General features: G+C 37.2%; 1 protein-coding gene across 4 annotated transcripts in view; it reads right to left on the reverse strand.

Annotated features, from left to right (window-relative positions):
- The window catches only part of asrgl1 (asparaginase and isoaspartyl peptidase 1), a 49,007-nt gene that overhangs the window by 15,384 nt on the left and 8,018 nt on the right, over nt 1-25,605 (reverse strand). For all 4 annotated transcript variants that reach the window (XM_061910978.1, XM_061910977.1, XM_061910980.1 and 1 more), the window contains 4 exons: nt 21,274-21,480; nt 12,582-12,724; nt 10,236-10,390; nt 4,505-4,626 (listed from right to left, as the gene is read on the reverse strand). In XM_061910978.1, the coding sequence (XP_061766962.1) occupies nt 4,505-4,626; nt 10,236-10,390; nt 12,582-12,724; nt 21,274-21,466 (613 nt within the window). In that variant the 5' untranslated portion in view covers nt 21,467-21,480. The remainder of the gene's footprint in view (nt 1-4,504; nt 4,627-10,235; nt 10,391-12,581; nt 12,725-21,273; nt 21,481-25,605) is intronic.

The raw sequence follows: 25,605 nt of genomic DNA on the forward strand, positions 1-25,605 counted from the left end.
CTCTTATCAATTCTTATTTGGAAAAAAAGCTAACAAAAAATGGATTGGAATCACTTTTGTTTAGTTTACAGCTAACAGACTTTTTGGGACGGCGTGGCGCAGTGGAAGAGTGGCCGTGCGCAAACCGAGGGTCCCTGGTTCAATCCCAACCTCGTACCAACCTCGTCATGTCCGTTGTGTCCTGAGCAAGACACTTCACCCTTGCTCCTGATGGGTGCTGGTTAGCACCTTGCATGGCAGCTCCCTCCATCAGTGTGTGAATGTGTGTGTGAATGGGTAAATGTGGAAGTAGTGTCAAAGCGCTTTGAGTACCTTGAAGGTAGAAAAGCGCTATACAAGTGTTACCCATTTATCATTTATTTATTTATTTACAAAGCCAACAGTGAGGTCTTAAGAGGCACATAACATAGAAAAAAACTTTTGAAAATAAACAGAAGAAAATAAAATTCTGTTGAATATAAAAAAATAAAACATACCGTATTTCCTTGAATTGCCGCAGGGCATATAGTATGCGCCTGCCTTGAATTACTGCCGGGTCAAACTCGATTCCCAAAAATATTTAGCGCATGCTTAGTATTACCGCCTCGTCAAACTCGTGACGTCACGAGGGACACTTCCCCTGTCATCATTTTCAAAATGGAGGAGGCTGATTTTAATACCAGTAATTTAAAATCGCATAAAGGGAAGAAGATTAAGAGCTATTCAGTAGGATTTAAGGTCCTAGCTTACATCACACTCAAATTTTTACTGCATACCTTTGGTAAGTGCCGGAGTGAGAAGAGGTTTTAAAATAATTAGTGCATGCTTACTTTTACTGCATGCCTTTGGTAAGCGCAGGAGTGAGAAGAGGTTTTGAATTAATTAGCGCCCCGGCGGCCATTCAAGGAAATACGGTATGTGGAAATTACACAAGAATGTAACATTTTTTTAATCATTTTTAAAACTTAAGAATCTTTGTCATCCGCCTAGAAAATATATTTTGCAATATATCGTGCAAAGGTTTCTTTAGATTTACAAGGTGAAATTACAATAATGACATAGGCTCATAACATGCAACACAAGACATTTCAAGCCTTATTTTACATAATGTAGATGTTTATTGCTTATAACTTACGTATGAATTCCTTGAATTGAAAATCTCAAAAAATGTGTTGTTGTTTTTTTTTTTTATAAACTGTAAGCCATGATCATCAAAATTATAATAAATTAAGGCTTGACCTATCTCCCATTGCATGTTAAGGTAAAGTTAAAGTACCAGTGATTGTCACACACACACGAGGTGTGGCAAAATTATTCTCTGCATTTGACCCATCACCCTTGATCACCCCCTGGGAGGTCATTTTTGGTAATTTAACCCCCAATTACAACTTTTGATGCTGAGTGCCAAGCAGGGAGGTAATGAGTCCCATTTTTATAGTCTTTGGTATGACTCAGCCGGACACTCTAACCACTAGGCCAACTGAGTAGGTTGTAATGACTTTATATCACCAGTAATGAGCAGTAACAAACTACATTTTGCTACTACATACTTGGCGGTTGCTTAGCTACTTTTTAAACAAGTAGCTTTTCCTGTATCTTAGCCTGAATGAGAACATCCATACATACAGACGAAATCCATGATGGATGGTTGGTGTTTGTATGATGAGTCACAATTAGCTAAGGTTAGGCCTATACATTACGGACTGGCCAATCAGAGGCAATATAAGGCGGGTCATCCAAACCAGTAAGAAATATCATAACAGACGCGCACTTATGTCACATGACGACAAGGGAGTCAGAGATAGAGGGACGCTTCAAGCTGACCATTTAAAAAAAAACATACTTGGAAATGGCGGAGGGATTCTCTCCCACAAATTAGATTTTGAAAACTATGCCCAGAAACATTAGTTTTTAGTTATTTACTCTGTAAACCATAATCCTAACTGCCCTCTTCATCTCGCGTGTTCTCGTGGAATACAATTTTAGGAACAGACATTTTAAGTTGAGTTCATGAAAAGTTTTACTGCACATAACCATTACCAACTGTTCCCAAACAACACACAAGTCATTTGTTTTATTTTGTCAAGATATAGTTGGATGCTGTTTTTTTTTACTGTAGGTAAAGAAAATTAATAACATTATATGGGTGGGACAAAGACAAGGCAAACTAAATAAACACATACAGTGAGGTGTGGGGACCCTTAGAGGTAGTTGTAGGGTGTCCCTAGCTAAATGGCAGATAGTTAATAGTAATGGATTGCAATGTTTAATGTATTATAAGATACTTTTGTTAAAATAAAGCCAGTAATAACATATTTTTGTGGTCTCCTTTACTTTGAAAAGTATCAAAAGGTATCAAAATACATTTAGAAACTGTTACCAAAATCTAGATAACAGATTCAAACTTATCCAACTTTTAGATTTGTCTTTTTTCAAAAAGTTTTTGCACAATATTAACAAATATAAAGCTTATAAAAAATTGTTGTTTCTTATTTTTACATTTGAGATAAATATGGTGAGACAGTGAAGACAGAACTCAAGACATATTGATGACAACCAAAACTTATATTCTCATATATTGTTTGTTCCGATGAGATGAACGAGCAAAAACATGACCCTATTTGAATGTTTGTCAAGATGTTTCCTGTGTTAAAAGCAGTTAGCACATTTTTTATGAATTATTTTGTTAATTAGTAATTGTTGTGTGTGCGCATTTCTTCAGCCCCCTAAATGCCCGGAAGTAAACAGAAAATCAATTTAATTCACAGTACTTTTAAGTTCAAATTATCACACACATTTTCTGGAAAAAGCCTCTGACAGCATGTATTTCACTTAACCTCAGCAATAAATAACTCCTGCTCTCACATGACTTCTTGCCCTTAATGTTGTACACCGAAGACAAATCACTTTAACTTTCTCAACTATAAAAAAAGTGCACCAGTTGTTATATGACATATTGATGGAAAATAGAGGGCTCTAAGTCAAATATTAACCTTGTTGGCCCCATTTATTGTCTAACTGCACGTGATTTATTAACTTCATGATATGCTGTAGTTGTTTTTTTCCTCACAAGATCCCAGTAAAGTAATGTATTATTAATTATTGTTGTACTGACATATACAATATATTGGTAAGTGTTTTTTCAAATTAATTAAAGGTTTAAAGTACAATTGATGATACATTGTGTTTGCCATTATTAACAAATTAAAAAAGAGAGAGGGCAGGCCTTTGTAATGTCCGTGAATCCTCGCCTGTCACTGGTGTATTACAGCACAAAGACATCACACCAGGCCCTGACTGTAAAACTATGAGAAAACTCTTTCCCAAGTATTATAATAAAACACATGGAGTTGCGTTAAAAAAAATAAAAAGAAGAAACTGGTTGAAACTGGAAAATATGCTCTGAGAGTTGTGGTGAAGATAACTTGCAGAGTCAAATAGGCATATAATTTCTATGCTATGTTGGAAAATGCATAAAAAGCTGTGTTAGTGTGTGAGTGGATCTTCCTCAAACATCAATTGATGTGAAGCGAAACAGTCCTCAGCTGGGCTAACATTTCATTGGTTCTACTTAAAATATATTCATCTTATAAATTAATTTAAACGGTAAATGGGTTATACATGTACAGCAATGTTCTACCTTCAAGGTACTCAAAGCGCTTTAACACTATGTCCGCATTCACCCATTCACACATACACACACACACTGATGGCGGGAGCGGCCATGCAAGGCCCTAACCACCAACCATCAGGAGCAAGGGTGAAGGGTCTTGCTCAAGTACACAACAGATGTAAATATGATGATTGAAGCTGGTGATCGAACCAGGAACTCTCAAGTTGCTGACACGGCAGCTCTACCAACCGAGCTACGCTGCCCATTTCTTTTTCTTGAAATGTGTAGTTCTTCCAAATTCTGAACATGGCAAATTAACGTCATATTTATCAAACAAAAATAAATATTACTAATTATGTATAGCCTACTTATTGTTTGCATGTGGTATCGGGTTAGCACTGACCAAATATGTTTGAGTACCGAGAAGGAATCAACTAGCTTATGGCTTGATTGGTAACAGTTATTTTAGTTTTAGTAAAATCAGAAAAAGTCCATTAATATTTACATGTTAAACAGATTGCAATTAAAACATTTCAAAACTCAACCAAAATGTTCCAGAAAAAACAATTGAAATACATTTCAAATAAAAAAGTTTTTGTTATCACTGCATGTGGACTAGGGTACATATTTAATTGAACTTAATCTACATAAATCTTTTGCTTGAATTATTATTCAGAATCTGGTGGTTATTATTTAAATAAGTGTGTCTGACAATTGATTTGTTGTTTCTGTTATAACTGGAGTTTGAGCACATTTATAATTTGAAATTATTATTCTTAAATATTTAAACATATTAAATATGCAGGTGGGGAGTTTGACTGGGGCGGTACACCTGTCACACGGTAACAAATAAAGGAATGTGCTTTCCTTTATTTATTTTGGCCATATTATCAACCAGAGAGAGTGACTGACCTATGCAGGATGTGTCACCAACACGTCCTTCCATCTTATTGAGAAGCCCACCAGTAGAGGTTGCACACGCTACATTGCCATCGATATCAACTGCCACAGCTCCAACAGTTCCCATCTTTCCCCTACACAGGAAAATATAATATTAAACTACGTTGTCAATTAAGATACACATGCAAACAGACAGTATATGACACACCCCTCACATTTCTAAAAAAATGAAACTTGGGTATAGTGAGTAGTCAGGGTAAATATTGGAAAGGAATATAAATTTAGAGTACTTTTACTATAATTTAACACAAGGCCATCATTGGAGAGTAGCAACAGTGCTGAACTTTCTCCGTTTTACCGTGGACACATGGACATTATGGCTTTAAGTGACATTTTTGTGTAGCGCCTGCAGGGTCATAAGCTGTGTGTGTGTGGGAGGGCGGCCTCCTGGCCATAGTTCTTAGGCCCGTTTACACTAAGCTGGCCAAGGTTATCCAGGGTAAATACTACCTAACCTTATCTTTGTCCACACACACACACACACACACACAATGGTCATTTAAGACCCCCTAACCCCCTCCTTCAGCCAGAGCAACGCGACCTAATACGCATGCGCGGAAAATGAACAAACCAGATTCTTAGAATGATTTTTTTGAGGAAAATTATCATACATACTCAGTGCTGCTCAGCATCATCTGCTATAGTAAAACATGACCACAGTTATAGTATAATTTATAATCGGGGTGGACATGCCATCAACAAAGCAAGTTGCCTGGAGCCTCAAGATTTTCATGGGCCCCCAAGACGTCTCTTAAAAACAATCAATAAAGTGATCCTCTGTTTAAAATAACTATTTGTTTGTCTTAATTTCCGCGCTTCAAAATACATTAAAATGCTTGGTCAATCATAATCGTTTTTGACATTTCTTCAATCCCTTCTCATGCAATGAAACATCCCCAGCTCATGCAAAGACTTGAGTCCAGAAGAAAGACTAAAACAATCTTAAATTAAGCGGTTATTAGATTTTTTAAAAAGATGAAGCATAGAGAAGGTGAGAAAAAGCTAAATGTTTTTATTAAAACTGCCCAAGTTGTCAACCTTTTTCACAGTGACACCGAAAGTGCGTGGTCAACACAGCAATAACTACTCTCAGTAAAAGATCCAAGGGAAGAATTACGCTTTTCATCACATTATGGGAGTATTAAAGCGCTCAAAATGGTTAACTATTGGTAAGATGTACTTCAAGCTCGGTAGGAACTGGAGAGGTTATTTTTTAAAGTTAACAGTCTTCTCTTGCTCAAACATGGCTACCATCAAAATGCATGTTTCCCACCAGTTACACACGTCCTGCCTTTACAATAATAGAGCTACGCATCACATCTGGTCCAACTGCGCTAGCAAAATAATGATCTCCGAAAAATTGCTTGCACTTTAATGAATGTTGATTACAAACCCCGTTTCCATATGAGTTGGGAAATTGTGTTAGATGTAAATATAAACGTAATACAATGATTTGCAAATCCTTTTCAACCCATATTCAGTTGAATGCACCACAAAGACAAGATATTTGATGTTCAAACTCATAAACTTTATTTTTTTTTTTGCAAATAATAATTAACTTTGAATTTCATGGCTGCAACACGTGCCAAAGTAGTTGGGAAAAGGCATGTTCACCACCGTGTTACATCACCTTTTCTTTTAACAACACTCAATAAACGTTTGGGAACTGAGGAAACTAATTGTTGAAGCTTTTAAAGTGGAATTCTTTCTCATTCTTGTTTTATGTAGAACTTCAGTCGTTAAACCTCCGGGGTCTCCGCTGTCGTATTTTACGCTTCATAATGCGCCACACATTTTTGATGGGAGACAGGTCTGGACTGCAGGCGGGTCAGGAAAGTACCCGCACTCTTTTTTTTACCAAGCCACGATGTTGTAACACAAGCTGAATGTGGCTTGGCATTGTCTTGCTGAAATAAGCAGGGGTGTACATGAAAAAGACGGCGCTTAGATGGCAACAAATGTTGTTCCAAAACCTTTATGTACCTTTCAGCAATAATGGTGCCTTCACAGATGTGTAAGTTACCCATGCCTTGGGCACTAATGCATCCTCATACCATCACAGATGCTGGCTTTTGAACTTTGCGTCGATAACAGTCTGGATAGTTTGCTTCCCCTTTGGTCCGGATGACACGATGTCGAATAATTCCAAAAACAATTTGAAATGTGGACTCGTCAGACCACAGAACACTTTTCCACTTTGCATCAGTCCATCTTAAATGATCTCGGGCCCAGAGAAGCCAACGGCGTTTCTGGATGTTGTTGATAAATGGCTTTCTCTTTGCATAGTAAAGCTTTAACTTGCACTTACAGATGTAGCGACAAACTGTATTTAGCGACAGTGGTTTTCTGAAGTCTTCCTGAGCCCATGGGGTGATATCCTTTGGAGATTGATGTCGGTTTTTGATACAGTGCCGTCTGAGAGATCAAAGGTCACGGTCATTCAATGTTGGTTTTCGGCCATGCCACTTACATGGTAGGCACGGCCGGACTGAGTCTGGTGGTGGAGGTATGTGGTGGGCGTGGCCTGCGCACCTGAAGCGAAGCGGGGTGGGGCAGGACCGGCTTCGAGATTGGCGACAGGTGAGTGGATGACACGGCTGAAAGTGTTTGTCTAATCACCTGTCGCTCTGTTAAAGGCAGCAGTCGGGAAGCAGAGGGTATTGAAGCTGGAGCACACGCGAGCCAAACAAGAACGGACAATTGCTGAAAAGCACAGAAAAACACTTGTATTGAAAAAAAAAAAACAGTGTTGTAACCCTGAGACCGGATTCCTGTCCGAATGTTTGGTGGTCCGAGTAACCCTGGGGAGGGAAACTTCGTTTAATTAAATTTCTTGCAATTGCACTTTGAGAAACGTTGTTCTTAAACTGTTTGACTATTTGCTCACGCAGTTGTGGACAAAGGGGTGTACCTTGCCCCATCCTTTCGTGTGAAAGACTGAGCATTTTTAGGGAACCTTTTTTTTTTATAGCCAATCTGTTCCCAATTAGCTTGCACACCTGTGGGATGTTCCAAATAAGTGTTTGATGAGCATTCCTCAACTTTATCAGTATTTATTGCCACCTTTCCCAACTTCTTTGTCACGTGTTGCTGGCATCAAATTCTAAAGTTAGTGATTATTTGCAAAAAAAAAAAAGTTTATCAGTTTGAACATCAAATATGTTGTCTTTGTAGCATATTCAACTGAATATGGGTTGAAAATTATTTTCAAATCATTTTATTCCGTTTATATTTACATCTAACACAATTTGTCAACTCATATGGAAACTGGGTTTGTACTTTTGGATGGAGGATAGTATTCCTAACTTACGATATATTAGAGTATATGCATTGAGATCAGTGATATTCATTGCACAGCCCACCATGTTTTAATGTTCAGCTCAGATGGTAGTTTCCAACAACTTAGAAGAGAATAGAGTTTTATTTGTCATTATTACAGCGAACAGGTTCAAAGAACAACAAAACTGGAGCAGATCCCCTAAGGTTTCTTAACTATATATGTACACACATGCTTTTATCTACACATACATACATATACATATATATATATATATATATATATATATATATATATATATATATATATATATATATATATATATATATACATATACATATATACAGTATATATATTAAAAACACTACACAGCAATACCATAACAATGCAATCCAATTCCAAAACCAAACCTGACCCAGCAACACTCAGAACTGCAATAAACAGGGCAATTGAGGCGACAAACATGACACAGAACAAACCAAAAGTAATGAATCAAAAATGAATATTAGCAACAACAGTATCAATATTAATTATAATTTCAGCATAGCAGTGATTAAAAATCCCTCACTGATATTATCATTAGACATTTATAAAAATAATAAAAAAGAACAATAGTGTCACAGTGGCTTACACTTGCATCGCATCTCATAAGCTTGACAACACACTGTGTCCAATGTTTTCACAAAGATAAAATAAGTCATATTTTAGGTTCGTTTAATAGTTAAAACAAATTTGCATTATTGCAATGAGTTGATAAAACATTGTCCTTTAAAATTTTAAAAGCTTTTTACAAAGATCTACTACTCTGCTTGCATGTCAGCAGACGGGGGTAGATCCTGCTGAAATCCTATGTATTGAATGAATACAGAATCGTTTTGAATCGGAAAAATATCGTTTTTGATTCGAGAATCGAATCGAATAAAAAAAAAATCGATATATTAGCGAATCATGACCCCAAGAATCGATATTGAATCGAATCGTGGGACACCCAAAGATTCACAGCCCTAACATATATATATATATATATATATATATATATATATATATATATATACACATATATATATACATACATATAATATAATACGAACAGCATATATATATATATATACATATATATATATACATACATATATATACACATATATATATACATATATATACACATATATATATATATACACATATATACACATATATATATATACACATATATACACATATATATAAACACATATATACACACACACATATATATATATATATATATATATATATATATATATATATATATATATATATATATATATATATACATATACATATACATATATACAGTTGTTTGGCTCTATATCAATGTTTTTATGTTGGAATAGACTTTGTCCAGTGTGTTAGCTCCCCTCGTAGCACACTTCACATGCTGGTGTAGTTTAGGGAGCACCTTTTTCAGGGCGGCATGATTAAAATCCCCCGCTATGATGTGGACTGCGTCGGGATATTTGTTCTGTTGTGCACTGATTGTATCATGCAGCAGAGCTAGTGCTGTGCTAGCATTAGCATCGGGAGCTATATACACGTTAGTGATCAGGACAGCAGAGTGCTCCCTGGCTAGATGAAAGGGTTGGCATTGAACTGTAATATATTGTAGATCTTGGGAACAGTGGCTGTTTACTACCTTGGAATCTGAAGTCCAGTTTTTGTTTAGGTAGGTTAACTATCCACCCCCACGCCACTTGCCGGTAGCCTCTGCATTTCTGTTCTGCCTGTGTGTTGTGTGACCGGTTAGCTCCATGCTAACGTCTGGGATTGAAGACGTAAGCCAGGTTTCCGTAAACAATAGAGCGCAGCTATCCATCACAGTGTTTTGTGGTACACGTTCAAGATAATAAGTTACCATGTTGTTTTTGTAAGGTTGGCGTGGGCCCCTAAATAGCTAACAAGGCCCTTGCCTATAATGCAGTTTTATCTTAATATAAATTTACAGCACTGTTAAGTTTGTCACAAAATCGGGCACGGTGCAGGATATCTTGTTTGTGATTTCTAATAGCCATGTATGAAGAAGTAAAATATACCTTAAGGATTTTGGTACAACATTCCAATTACCAGCCCCACTTGGACACACCTGCCTACATGATTGAATTCGATTTGGTCTCTATTTAAATTAAGGATTCTCTGCAGAAGCTTATCTTAGTCGTACTTTGCAGCAGTATGAAAAAATTGATTAGTGCAGTTTTTATTGTCATTTTTGAAACTTAAAGAGTAATTTTGCCAGAGTAAAATTGCCAACAATAATTGTTTCATTAAAATACTGTACAAAAAAAACAAATGCAAAAATATAAAAACAAAACAATTCCTTCAGGAGGGCACACAAAAGACAAACAACATGTATGGTGTGACTTAACTCACATTTGGCACTCCACAGGGTTGGCATCAGGTGCCAGGTTCTTTTTCCAACGCATTCGGGAGTATTCAGTGATGAGGGATTCTTGGGGGACCTCTGGGATGCCCATGACGCGAGCAAACTGATTTGCACCATGTGCTGTTAGACAGACATGACTTGTCTAGAACAGATTATCAACATTTATCTTAATAAAAGTTTGCAAACTGAGTTTTTATGGCATTCATTGATACACTTGTTTCTTTAATAAGTGTCTTTAGGGGAAAACAATTACATGAGTCCTTGTAAAGTAAGAGAATTTAGCCAAGAACCATAATATGTTTATTTTTACTTGCAGAAAAGAAAAATAAGGAAAAAGAATAATAGCAACACTTGTCTTCAGAGAGAAGAATAGAGACGCCAAGGCAAAAAGACTTAACTAAACTTCAGAGGAGGGACACTTGCGACATATTTGTCTCTTTATTCTCCCCAATGCTTGTTACCTGAGTCTTACTATGCACAGCTACTGTAGCTACATGAATGGTTCTTCAGAACACATTTAGAAGCATGCTCTCCATGTTTATGTTTAAACCTGTTTCCTTCCCACAGTCCAAACACATGCATTTTAGGTTAATTAAAACCTCTGAATAGATTTGAATGCTAATGTGTCTACTGTATATGTACCTTGCGATGGATTTTACCAAAAGTCTAAGCGCTCCAGCTTACCCGTGGCGATGAATTTGATAATGTGGTAGAAAATGGATGAATGATGGTTTCCAAATTATGAAACCGTTGATGTGTTCAAATTTTAAGACTGTATTAGTAAAGTTTAGTACTCTGCACTGTAAGCATTACTACAGTATTAAGTCATTATATGCAGTCTACAGAGAAATGCTATGAAACATGCTTGATTTATCAATCTGGGATTGTTCTAGATGTTTTATTTTTCCCCTGAACATCAAGATACTTTTGAACATTGCAATGATGATTGTAAAAATCCTGCTTTTATTCTGTTTCCAGTTCCTGTAGAATAGAGTTAAACAGCAAGTATCTCAACACTTTAGTTCATATTGGTCCTGAACACCTAAAGATTTGTGTGTTAAAACTACAGCTGTCAAATAATATTTTTTTTTAAATTGGATTAATACAATTTTGGAATTTGGATTATTTATGATTAACGACAGGTGATTACTGTCTTGCATAATGTGCTTAAGAAAAAACCTCAATATTTGTACACACATAATTTTGTCAGAATGTCACAGGTTTATTTAAAGTTCTTTCAGGCTGTATTTTGCAATGAAATTGGCTAATTTTTGTACTGACTACTGACCGTATAGCCGGTAAAAGGTAGAAGAGCTCTTGTACACTCAAAATAAATTGCATGATTAATCTAAGTGTGTACATGACTAATGCAATTTCTTTGTGATTAATCACTTAAGTGAACTCATAATTTTGACATCCCTAATCAAAACACAAGCAAACTTGTACGCACACATCAAGCTAATCTACTGAGTTTGTGCGCAGAAGATTGCGTCGCTTAACTGAGCAATAAAATACTCAAACCATCTAATGTGTCTGTCTTTATATATATATATATATATATGCAGAATTTGTGCTGATTATCAGAACGACCACAATATCGAGAGGAGAAAATGCAAATATAATCATTTACCGTAGCACATGCATTGTGATTTATCAAGACTAAAACTTTAATATGGCTGCTGTTTTGCATCCATATTTAGTACGTTTGCAAAGACTGCGCAAACTGACAGTTGCGCAGATATGGCTATAACAATCACACTGCAGGTCCATCCTATGTATACTTGTCAACATATACTGACTATCAAAACTAAAAATATTACACTTATTGTTTTTTAAGCAATATCATTGTATAATTTTATAACTGCTGGATGACTTAAGGGGCCTATCAAAACCAATTAAATGTATGTGTTTTGGTATCGGCTGGTGTGTTTAATGACGTTCGTGTTTTCATCATCTATGAAAAACTTCCTGCAATATGCATTTTCTTGCATCTGGAACAATCCACTGTATGCGGTCAGCTAGTGACAGCATCTCCCAGTGCGCACTTTCAGCTTGCTAAAAAAGTGGGTTTCGTTTTTTAATGAACAATGCAGATTTGTTTGTAAAATGCAGAGGGAAAAGTGGTTAAAAGAAAGTAGTCTGCTACATGTTTCAAAAAGGTGAGAGCATAAAACATGGATGTGCAATAAATGAATGATGGAGTAAGCCGCGTAGTGAATGCAAAATCCTTAATAAATTGTAGAGGCAGCCCACTAGCAGTACATGGTACAATTTTAAAGTTTACACACGTCTTTTATCATGTGGTATTTGGATCGCACTGTGCTCATATTTACCTTTTCCATAACCAGCCTTGCTAGCTGGACAGGATTGGCTATATTGCGTACAGCAGAAACTGCACCACTAGCCAGAGTTTTTCCATCCATCACAATTGCATCCATCTCCACCTCCCCACAAGCGGTCAGCACTGACCCACATCCTAAAAAAAAGTACAGATGAATATAGAAAATCTAGCTAGTGGATAATAAAAAGGTATTGATGAGGGGAATTCCTTTTTAGGTTAAAGCAAAAGCAAGACGTTTATGAAACCTATACTCACTTACCACAATAATGGATGAAAAATGTGTAGAGAAGGTACATAATATATCTTTATAATAAAGTATATAAAACAATGGTGGACAGAAAATATGTTTGAAAGTATTCAATGGTCAGGTACACTACACGCAAAAATGGGTGACATAACAGGGTGAACCAAAAATGCAGTGTAAACTATACAAGTTAACTTAATGCAGTGCTTTTAAAATAATTTTCTATTACGCCAACCCAAGAAGAAGAACATTTTTAGCACTCACCCCGCTCTTCACTGTGACTGTAATCAGTATAAATTGTCTATAAAACTGTTATAACTATACCTCAGCATAACATTGTAAGCCTATTAACATTAAAGTAAATAACACATCGGTCTTTCCTCGTCTCCCACCGTGGTTACAGTGAAGCCAAGTGATACATACACTTCATCATATTCTGGCAAGGCAAGAAAAGGATTTTTCCCAAAGTCAAACATGCCCTCCCTGACATTGCACAGTCAAATAGTGGGGAGACTGCCCCACTATTTGAGAAAGACTGACTTAATGTGACTTCTTAAACTTTACACTTTTCAACGTAGATATCCACCTGTTGAATGTTTTGGAGTTCTTTTTGCACAAGTTACTATTCTCCATTAGGGAGAAAGGAGGGAAAATTCACAACTAGTGACTTGTTGTATTATTTGTTTGAACGGACAGGCAGACTTGTAATGTTTTCAGTGCTGAAGACTAAGCCAGCGACTAGATAGGCATGTGTATTTTCACTAAAAAGTGGAAAGAGGTGGCGTGCAAACAAAAGCAGCAGCATTTTCACTCCCTGTCCTTGGCTTCTCCAAGAAACAGACTTCTCTCCCTGTGTGCTTCACTGTGATAAGCCTACCACATAACAACAACTGGGCAGAACCAAACTCTGCTATCCAATAGTTTGGGGTCATTTCCTCCCTGCTTTCCAACTGCTAGTTTTTGTTTTTCTATAATTTCTTAGATTTTTCCTGTACTGGCTGCTCCACCCAGTAATGTTATTTTGTGTTTCATCTCTGTGCTTGGACAATAAAACGACTTAAACTGATCTACTTCTCAGCTTCTGGGGTCTAATCGGGAGGTGCAAATCGACAAGCTGCTGAACGGTATGAAACGATTTTTGTGAAAAATTATTTCATGGGCCATTGCTGATTTACAGTAAGTCTTTCAATGCTGATCACAAACACTGATCCAGTCTGAGACCAATGATCTTTAGTTCCTTGGGTGAGAAGCGGCCAGCAACAAATAAGGTGTTTCCATACTCAGTGAGGAGCCCTTCCGCTAATAATAATAATCACCTTCATTACGGCAAATAAACTGCATTTTCTTGTTTCTCATGTATCTGTCACGGTGAGCGTTGCTTAAAGTGTGACCCCCAGGATGCAGACAATGGCAGGCGGAATGCGAGTAAAAAACAATTTATTACTTACAAGGAAGAAGGGAACAAACAGAAACAGCACCCTCAGCATCAGTCTCTAAGGAACAGGAAGAGCAATGATCCAACATTGAAGGATGGACCCAGGTGGAACTAAATAGAACTAATTAAACGAGTGTGAAACATGTGCTGACAGGACATGGAACAGGAAGTAAAGGTGCTGCAAAACATAGAGACCAAACAGGAAACACGGATAAAACAAGATCACCAGGACAGAAAGTGATTCTAAACACAGGAAAACCCAAACATAACCAAACCGTCAGTAGCAATACTGACAGTATTATTATCAAGCATACTATTATCACTGGAGGACGAAGCTAAACATGTTACACCAGGAGCAGGCATGCTAATAGCTAAACTAACTGCTAAAGCTAACTTGAAACTGGGGCTGGACAATTATTCAAATTCTAATTTTGATTATGGATTCTCATAATTATGAAAATATAATAATTGAAAACAAAACAAAAAACAATTAATGGGCTGCGCAGGGATTCCAGAGCTTGTGACAGTGAAACAAATGCGCAAATGAGTGAAAAAAAGAGCATGTCTCCTCAAAGTATGGGATTTCACCATGGTTACTATTTTTATTTGACACAACACAAGTATGCCTAATCAATACTCACAACATAAACCTAAAAAACTCAACATAAAAAGTAAGGCATGTGATCTCTGCTGTAATGTAACGGCCCACGGAGTCACATAATTGGCTAAAAAAACGGATTCTGCTGATAAAGGCAAAACAATATGAGTAAAAATTGACATACATGTAAGTGAAATGTTGTCATTGTGAGGAGAATGGAAATTTGTTTTGGAAAATAATGTGTTTGGTATCGCACATTTATCCCCGACACACTCAACTGCCCCGTCATTGAATGTTGAGTCGGTCACTTCAAACAGCGACTTAACTACAAAGCTAAACTAACAGAAATAATCCATACACCTTCACAACACATCTTATCTGCCTGTGTTGTTGTGAACGACATCATATATGTACAAACCCCGTTTCCATATGAGTTGGGAAATTGTGTTAGATGTAAATATAAACGGAATTCAATGATTTGCAAATCCTTTTCAACCCATATTCAGTTGAATATGCAACAAAGACAACATATTTCATGTTCAAACTGATAAACTTTTTTTTTTTTTGCAAATAATCATTAATTTAGAATTTGATGCCAGCAACACGTGACAAAGAAGTTGGGAAAAGGTGGCAATAAATACTGATAAAGTTGAGGAATGCTCATCAAACACTCTATTTGGAACATCCCACAGGTGTGAAGGCTAATTGGGAACAGGTGGGTGCCATGATTGGGTCAAAAAACAGCTTCCCAAAAAATGCGCAGTCTTTGACAAGACAGGATGGGGCGAGGTACACCACTTTGTCCACAAATGCGTGAGCAAATAGTCAAACAGTTTAAGAAAAATGTTTTCTCAAAGTGCAATTGCAGGTAAATTAGGGATTCTATGGTCCATAATATCATCAAAAGGTTCAGAGAATCTGGAGAAATCACTCCACGTAAGCGGCATGGCCGGAAACCAACATTGAATGACCGTGACCTTCGATCCCTCAGATGGCACTGTATCAAAAACCGACATGAATCTCTAAAGGATATCACCGCATGGGCTCAGGAATACTTCAGAAAACCACTGTCACTACAGTTTGTCGCTACATCTGTAAGTGCAAGTTAAAGCTCTACTATGCAAAGCGAAAGCCATTTATCAACAACATCCAGAAACGCCGTAGGCTTCTTTGGGCCCGAGATCATCAAAGATGGACTGATGCAAAGTGTAAAAGTGTTCTGTGGTCCGACGAGTCCACATTTCAAATTGTTTTTGGAAATATTCGACATCATGTCATCCGTACCAAAGGGGAAACGAACCATCCAGACTGTTATCAACGCAAAGTTCAAAAGCCAGCATCATTTAATTTTACACAAAAAGCACACACTCTATTGGTATTAAACCAAGCATAAAAGGTAAAAAACTGAATTAAAAATACCTAAAACAGAAAAACTGAATTGTATTGGGGTTTTTTATATTGCTAATATTTATACGCATTGTCATTCCCATTATTATCTGATTTGTTGTGGTTTATTTGTAACAAATGTATATCCATTTTTTAAAACTACATAGTCCTGGGTTCAATCCCAGGCTCGGGATCTTTCTGTGTGGAGTTTGCATGTTCTCCCCATGACTGTGTGGGTTCCCTCCGGGTACTCCGGCTTCCTCCCACCGCCAGAAACATGCACCTGGGGATAGGTTGATTGGCAACACTAAATTGGCCCTTGTGTGTGAATGTGAGTGTGAATGTTGTCCGTATATCTGTGTTGGCCCTGTGATGAGGTGGCGACTTGTCCAGGGTGTACGCTACCTTCCGCCCGAATGCAGCTGATATAGGCTCCAGGACCCCATGACCCCAAAATGGACAAGCGGTAGGAAATGGATGGATGGATGGATATTTAAAGTTGGGTTTTGGTGGGCCAATAATACTTTTATTTTCAAATGAATGAATAATCGTTCAATTAATCGTGATTACAATAACAATAAAAAATAATGGGGTTTTTTTGGCCATAACTGTCCAGCCCTACTTGAAACAACACCAAGAAATAAGTGCCTAGTAAAATTTAAGAAGTGTAGATGGAAGCAAGTTACAGCAGAAAGTAAGCAAATATTAGCAGGAAATTAAAAAGTAGATTAATAAAGAGTCTAGAGAGAGTATAATATAACAATTGTTGGTGTGTCAGCGTTTTCACAGTCAGTACACAAAAAGTAAGAGGCCACACTGTGAACCCACACCAAACAAGAATGACAAACACATTTCGGGAGTGTTTTGAGTGCAACAGCTTAGTGCCAAAAGTGAACTTCCGCACTCAAGTGTCAGTACGGTAGTGCGCCAATTGAGACACATATTAACTCTTTGAATTTCATTTAAAGAGAAATATTCTATACAAAATGGTATTTTGTGTGTGAATGCAGCAGAAAAAAAAAAAAACTTTTGTAAATATGCCTAACAGTTCTTTGTCACATTAACATTTTGCACTTATTTAAAGAGGCTTACATCTGTTTTCTGTGCACAATCAGCCAAGATCTTGTATTACAATGTATTTTTATTCATATAAATATATGTCTATGTGAAAAAAAATTAATAAATAAATACAAATTTTAAAAAAAAAGATATATATATATATATACACACATATATATATATATATATATACACATATACAGTGGGGCAAAAAAGTATTTAGTCAGCCACCGAATGTGCAAGTTCTCCCACTTAAAATGATGACAGAGGTCTGTAATTTTCATCATAGGTACACTTCAACTGTGAGAGACAGAATGTGAAAAAAAAATCCCGGAATTCACATTGTAGGAATTTTAAAGAATTTATTTGTGAATTATGGTGGAAAATAAGTATTTGGTCAACCATTCAAAGCTCTCACTGATGGAAGGAGGTTTTGGCTCAAAATCTCATGATACATGGCCCCATTTATTCTTTCCTTAATCGGAACAATCGTCTTGTCCCCTAAGCAGAAAAACAGCCCCAAAGCATGATGTTTCCACCCCCATGCTTCACAGTAGGTGTGGTGTTCTTGGGATGCAAGTCAGTATTCTTCTTCCTCCAAACACGACGAGTTGAGTTTCTACCAAAAAGTTCTATTTTGGTTTCATCTGACCACATTACATTCTCCCATGTGCTCTCTGGAAAACTTCAGACGGGCCTGGACATGCACTGGCTTAAGCAAGGGGACACGTCTGGCACTGCAGGATTTGATTCCCTGTCGGCGTAGTGTGTTACTGATGGTAACCTTTGTTACTTTGGTCCCAGCTCTCTGCAGGTCATTCACCTAGTCCCGCCGTGTGGTTCTGGGATTTTTGCTCACCGTTCTCATGATCATTTTGACCCCACAGGATGAGATCTTGCGTGGAGCCCCAGATCGAGGGAGATTGTCAGTGGTCTTGTATGTCTTCCATTTTCTGATAATTGCTCCCACAGTTGATTTTTTCACACCAAGCTGCTTGTCTATTGTAGATTCACTTTTCTCAGTCTGGTGCAGGTTTACAATTATTTTCCTGGTGTCCTTCGACAGCTCTTTGGTCTTGGCCATAGTGGAGTTTGGAGTCTGACTGTTTGAGGCTGTGGACAGGTGTCTTTCATACAGATAACGAGTTCAAACAAGTGCCATTAATACAGGTAACGAGTGGAGGACAGAAGAGCTTCTTAAAGAAGTTACAGGTCTGTGAGAGCCAGAGATTTTCCTTGTTTGAAGTGACCAAATACTTATTTTCCACCATAATTTACAAATAAATTCTTTAAAATTCCTACAATGTGAATTCCTGGATTTTTTTTTTCACATCCTGTCTCTCACAGTTAAAGTGTACCTATGATGAAAATTACAGACCTCTGTCACAATCGGTGGCTGACTAAATACTTTTTTGCCCCACTTTATATATATATATATATATATATATATATATATATATATATATATATATATATATATATATATATAAATAATCCAATCAAGACATGTATATATATATATACATATATATATATATATATATATATATATATATATATATACATATATATATATATATATATATATATATATATATATATACACATGTCTTGATTGGATTATCCAAAGAATAGTGTTCGATACCGTGGTAGAGCGCAATATGTATGTGTGGGAAAACTCACAAGACTACTTCATCTCTACAGAACTGTTTCATGAGGGGTTCCCTCAATCATCAGGAGGTTTATATATATATATGTATATATATATATATATATATATATATATATATATATAAATAAATACATAAATAAATACATATACATATGTATATATATACACACACACACACACACATACTAGGGTTGTATGGTATACCGGTGCTAGTATAGCATCGCAGTACTAATGAATCACGGTAATATACTCTGTTTCAAAAATACCAGTTCGCTATATTTTTTTTTGCACGCATGACTGCGCGTCGTTACGTCCTCAAGTCATGACATTGCTGTTTTTACGAGCAGAGGAACATGTTCGGCAGCGCACAATCCCGGTGTACTTACAAGTAGACACAGTGTGTAAACAGAATACGCCCCCCACCTCCCACCTCCCGAAATCGGAGGTCTCAAGTTTGGCAAGTATGAAATAAGAACATATCAAGACTCCATGCTTTTATTACAGAAACCACTTTTACCTCACTTCAGACTTTAACTCCCTTCAAATTGGCATTGGGCTATTCAACTCAACAATGCGCAAATGGGGGGGGGTCTCCTACAGCGCTGTGTGAGTGTGGCACAGAGCAACAAACGGCCTACATCATAATTATATGCCCCCTTTACCTTCTTCCTAATCGGGCATATGGTGTGGAAACTGTTTATGACAATACTTTGGCAATACCTGGCTGTCGAACACATGCCCAGGTATCTAAGGGATTTTACAAATCTGTACTGGAACCATCACTCTCATACGCAGAACAGTTCTAGTAACCACTTCCATGATGTTAGCCATTTCTAATGACTTGCAACACAAAGCTTCCTGGTGTAAAATAAAGTGAAATGACCACAAATGTCCTTTATTTTCTGTATTTTGCTTTTCTTTCAATCATCACTGCCACGCTGTCTCAGTCCACTCCTTCTCTGTTAAGCACGTGAACCCCAAAATGTCCCCAGCAGCTGTGGTGTCCATCATGCAAATTAACTCAAAGAATTTCACAGTGACGGCTAATGTTTCATCAACTCCACATATATATTTAGCAAGTTGAGCAACATCTGTAATATCAGTGCTCTCATCAATTGTAACAGAAAATGAAAAGAATAACTTGACTATATGTTCCAACATTCTCTTTGCCATCATATTCCTCGTCAAACTAATGTTGGCAAATTCTTAGTATTTCTTATATAAGTTCTGCAGCCTTCATAATCCATGTCTTGACGAATTCACTGTCCGAATACAGCTTTGACGCTAATGCTATCTCATTAGCGATTAGTTAGCTGGCTTTTACTGCTACTTCACCAACCTCTCTGCTGCAGGTGAAAATGGACATTCTTTTCTGCAGGCCCACGAGCCATTCATTTATTTTCTATTGTCTTAGTTGTCCGCGTTAATTATTTTGCCATGATGAGTCTCATAGTGGCGCTAAATGTTATATTGCTTGAGCACAGACACTTGTTGATAACACACCGCACAATTTGGACTTAACTGCGATTTTTCTCTACAAAATTGCAAAGTCATTTGCAATTATTTATAATTCATACATATAAATGCATAAAACTGCAAACACAACAATTGAAGGAAGATGTGTTATTTTTGGACTGTCAATACATTCCTGTCTCAAGGTGCCAGATAGAGTATCACAACATTATGCAATAATTTCATTTTAAAAATATTTGGCATGAGTAAGTATTCTGACAAGTTGGTACACAATGTAGCGTACAGTATGGTAAAAGATATTTTAAGCATTGCGCAACATCAATCATGATGGCACCACTGAAGTTTTGTGTCATTTTGGGGCACTCAACCTAAGAGGTCCCACCATAAATGTGTGCTGCTCAGGATAAGTGAAGTTATGATTGATTCAGTAGAGCCCACACGCACGTTTTTTTTGTTTTTTTTTAATAAATAAATTGTAATTAAGGGAAATTGATTTACACCTTGCTGTATATGACAAAAAGTTTTGTTTTTCTCTGTTTGCTTGTTTTTTTTTCTTTTTTTGGGGGGTGGGTGTGATGATGGGTACATAAACAAAAATACTTTGACATTTAGGGCAGACAACAGCTATATGATGTATGTGAATATGATTTAATGGATAGAAATGTCTGATGCTGGATGTCAATAAAAATAAAATGAAAATAAAAATTAAATAAACAATGTTCTGAAAGCTGCATTTCCTACCTTTACTTTGAAATGTCATCAGTAGTAATAATGTATGAAATAGCCGTGGAGATATTGCATAATGCTGTTACTTAACCTGCATTGAAGACGGGGTTATTCTCCAGCTGGGTCACGGCTTCGACCACAGCATCCATGCTGCTGCCCCCCTTTTGTAAGATAACATACCCAGCTCGCGCAGCTGAGCAAACCCCTGAACGGGACTTCTCTGACCGCTCATTTGGAATATTGCCTGCGCCCCCATGGACCACCACTACAGGAAGCCGGTCCATCACCCGTGTGGAAGCTAGGGAGAGAAGACATAATACACGGTTATATTTAATTAATAATACTCAGCGTTTTATCTCAGTTTTTAGAGCAGGCCTAGGCAAATTTAGAGAAAAAAATCGGTCTGGGGGCCAATATGTATCCGATTTTTAGGAAGACTAATAAAAACCTCACAGTAATGTCTAATTGAATGCTAAAAACGTTATGATAAAAACGGACTGGAATTTTTAATTGTTTTACTGAATGAGAATGTACATGTGGAATGAGATTTACAATATTAACTATGAACAATGAAACACTGAATATTGACAACATATGAACGTTACACCCACTCTCGATCGACATATTTTACAATCAACAGCGAAATATGAACGCGAAGGGTAAAAAAAAAAAAACACAATGTGATATATCACTAAGCTTTAGAACTTTCTTGTAAAAATCTCCTTCCGCGTCTGTCCCTGACACCTGCATTTCAGGCTGGCCGCTCTGGAAACACTCTGTGGAAAGGCTCCCCACCCACACTGCTTGGTACCTTGTCTGAGCTGCTGTGACACAGTCGTGGTCAAAAGTTTACATACAATTGTGAAGGACATGATGTAATGGCTGCCTTGAGTTTCCAATAATTTCTACAACCCTTATTTTTTTGTGATAGAGTGATTGGAACACATACTTGCTTGTCACAAAAAACATTCATGAAGTCTGGTTCTTTTATGAATTTATTATGGGTCTACTGAAAATGTGACCAAATATGCTGGGTCAAATGTATACGTACAGCAATGCTAATATTAGGTCACATGTCCCTTGGCAAGTTTCACTGCAGTAAGGCGCTTTTGGTAGCCATGCACAAGCTTCTGGTAGAATTTTTGACCACTCCTCTTGACAAAAATGGTGCAGTTCAGCTAAATGTGTTGGTTTTCTGACATGGACTTGTTTTTTCAGCATTGTCCACACGTTTAAGTCAGGACTTTGGGAAGGCCATTCTAAAACCTTAATTCTAGCCGGATTTAGCCATTCCTTTACTCCTTTTGACGTGTGTTTGGGGTCATTGTCCTGTTGGAACAGCCAACTGCGCCCAAGATCCAACCTCCGGGCTGATGATTTTAGGATGTCCTGAATATTTTTTCATTGTCCCATTTACTCTCTGTAAAGCAGTGATCCCCAACCCCCAGTACCGGTCCGTGAATCGATTGGTACCGAGCAGCATAAGAAATAATTATTAATTTCCGTTTTATTTATTATCTGAGCCCGAATGATCTTTTATTTTGAAAAATGACCGGATTCTCTAGGTTATATCTTTGTCACTTGAGCCTCAAAATTTTACCTAGCGAGCAAAATTAGTAAAAAACAGACGTCTTTGGAAAGTTTCTTGGTGAAGGGGAAAAAGCACAGTGAAGAGAGAAACAGCCTATTACTTCCAACAAACAGAAAGCTTTTAATCGACAATACCAGGGGCCATACTTGAAAAATGGATTCACCGCACCAAGGCCGCTATGCATAATATGCGGCGACCGGCTCTCAATCATTAGCGGGGATTTTGCATGAGACTGAGTCTGCGCCTTCATTCACCAAGCTGGAACACAATCACCTGTCTGGGATTTTAAAATATTTCCAGCGTTATTTCACAAATTTAAAAGACCCACGAATTGCCAAAGAATGAATACGCGACCCATTTGTCAACAAAGCAGGTGAATCCAGCATGTCTGTGCAAGATGATCAACTGCCGGAGATTGCAAATGACAGCAGCCTTAAAAGTGTGTTTGAGACAAAAACTCTGGCGGTTTTCTGGATTAAAGTCATGGCAGAATACCCCAAGATCGCCACCACACCACTGAAAACCCTGTTGCCATTTCCGACATCCTATCTTTGTGAAGCGGGATTTTCTGCAGTGACGGCCACCAAAACGAAACAACGGAGAAGCCTGGACATAAGCAACACACTTGGTCTTGGTGTCTTTGTCTCCCATTACCTCCAACTGGGACCGCCTCATTGCAGAGAAACAAGCTCAGGGCTCCCATTGATTTAGCATTACGGTGAGTTAAACTTCTCATGCACTTTATATTGGTTTTTCATTTTGTATCTGCATATTATTTTGAAGGCATGTAAAAGTTACCATAGCAAACAAAATAGGAGAGCGTTACAGTGGTCGCCAACAAAGGGAAGTGAGGGAGAGAGGAGTGGAGGGGAGAGGATCGGAGGAGAACTTGAGACTCTGGGGCACACAAACATGCAGGAAGCTTATCTGACGATTCAAACGGGCAACTTTATTTCAGCTGTTGAAAAATAACATTCATAAAGAAAGTAGTGTGAAATTGCTGGTTCTTGTCATTTATATATTTTTCCACGTGATTTTTTATGTATGTAATGGGCTGAGTACACTGGATTTATGTTTGTTGTTTCATAACTATCAACACCCATAACAGTCCTCTACCAAATGTTTTATTTTTATTTTTTACTCAAAGTATTCATATTCTGCAAAACCTACGGTTCTTACCTGTTGGCACCTGTTTTTGTGTACAGTAGTACGTACCTCAACTAGGGCTGGACGAATATTGCAAAAATAATAATCACGATTATTTTGAATGATATTGAAATCCCAATGAACACGATTATGCATGAATTTGAAAACATAAGTAGTTATTGTACAACCAAAACTCAACATTAAATATAACTTAAAAGAACAATTGGATAAAACTTGGTAACAAATAAACAACAAGTAACAAAAATAACAATAAAAGTAACAATAACACATTAAGAAAACAATTGCAATATGAATAAATGAAATAAAGTTTTTATGTTTTAATTATACATCAATTTCATTGATATTTTGCATTTAACAGCGGATTGTGTTATTCTGTCAGCGATTACGTGAACGTGGAAATCATATAAATTACTTTTTTCGTTGAATTTGTAATAGCGCAGTGTCAACAAGTAGAAACCACAGTGAAATCTTAAAACTTCTAGTAGACTCATTTCACTCATTCGCTCACTCATCCGTTTCACTGTTACAAGCTCAGGAAATGGCATGCACGTTGTTTCATCGTTTTTTTTAATTACACTATTTTTATGAGAGTGACAAACCAAGATGAAAATTGTCATTTGTAAGTGCTGTTTGCTACTTCCTCACAGTAACATTTTTCAAAGCAAAAAATATAACAAGAACACCACCGGCTATCTTATGTTACTATCAGTGGTTTAACAGAACACATTTGTTTGACAATTGTCTATATTTTTCACAATTACAAAGTTCATATAATAAAACATTTTACCGGCCCGAATAAAATGGTTTGTGTTTACAGCTGTCACTCACCCGGTCTCATCAACATGTACGCGCAGTCCCAGAGAAGCAACAAAAAATTTTCAGTCATGTTGTTGTTATGATAAAATATACATTCAATAGGCCCTTTTCCATTGGTTCTTGGAACCTCTGTTTCCTGGATCTATAGGGTCCTGTAGAAGTGTGTAGTTTGTGTTTCCACTGCATTTTACAGTTCAGAAAAGTTGTAGTTTACACAAGTGAGGGTGATGATGTGTGGAGGAGAGGTTAAGTAGATTTATATATTGATAACATCAGTGACGTGCAGTCAGGGGAGGAAGTTGAGGTGGGGCCTCACGTGCCATCATGGAAAGAAAAAAAATTTAAAAAGAAAAAAATATAATTAAATTGTTATATGTATCCAGTGATTATACTACAAAGTTATTTCCGATTTAACTTCACCAGTTTTAGATTATTTGTATTCAAAATCGCTGAATTTTCACATTTGGCGTTCAAATACTGAGAAGAGACTTGCGGTGAGTCACCAGCAAGTTGAGCCTCGCCATGGATTGCGCAATGACTCGGTTAACTGCTGGCTGCTGTGCAGTGAGACCATATTGCTATAAAAAAAAAAATTATACATTTCCATAGTTTAGTTAGCTGAGGTATATAATGTACAGTGTATTTTGTCAACAACTCTATGTGTGTAACGTATTTCTTGTGCTGGGCAATCATAAAACGGCTGCGTAGACGCACTGGGTGAGGCTCACCTCCTGGTGGTAGAGGGCGCTAGTGATCCCAGAGATCATTCTTGTGACTACTCGGCTAGGCCTGGGGACATCTGAAGCCGGTATGTTTTAAAGTTGTCGTTTGCCTGCACATTGTAAAAAC

Source organism: Nerophis ophidion, linkage group LG09, assembly GCF_033978795.1.
Source record: "Nerophis ophidion isolate RoL-2023_Sa linkage group LG09, RoL_Noph_v1.0, whole genome shotgun sequence".
NCBI classification, from domain to species: domain Eukaryota; kingdom Metazoa; phylum Chordata; class Actinopteri; order Syngnathiformes; family Syngnathidae; genus Nerophis; species Nerophis ophidion.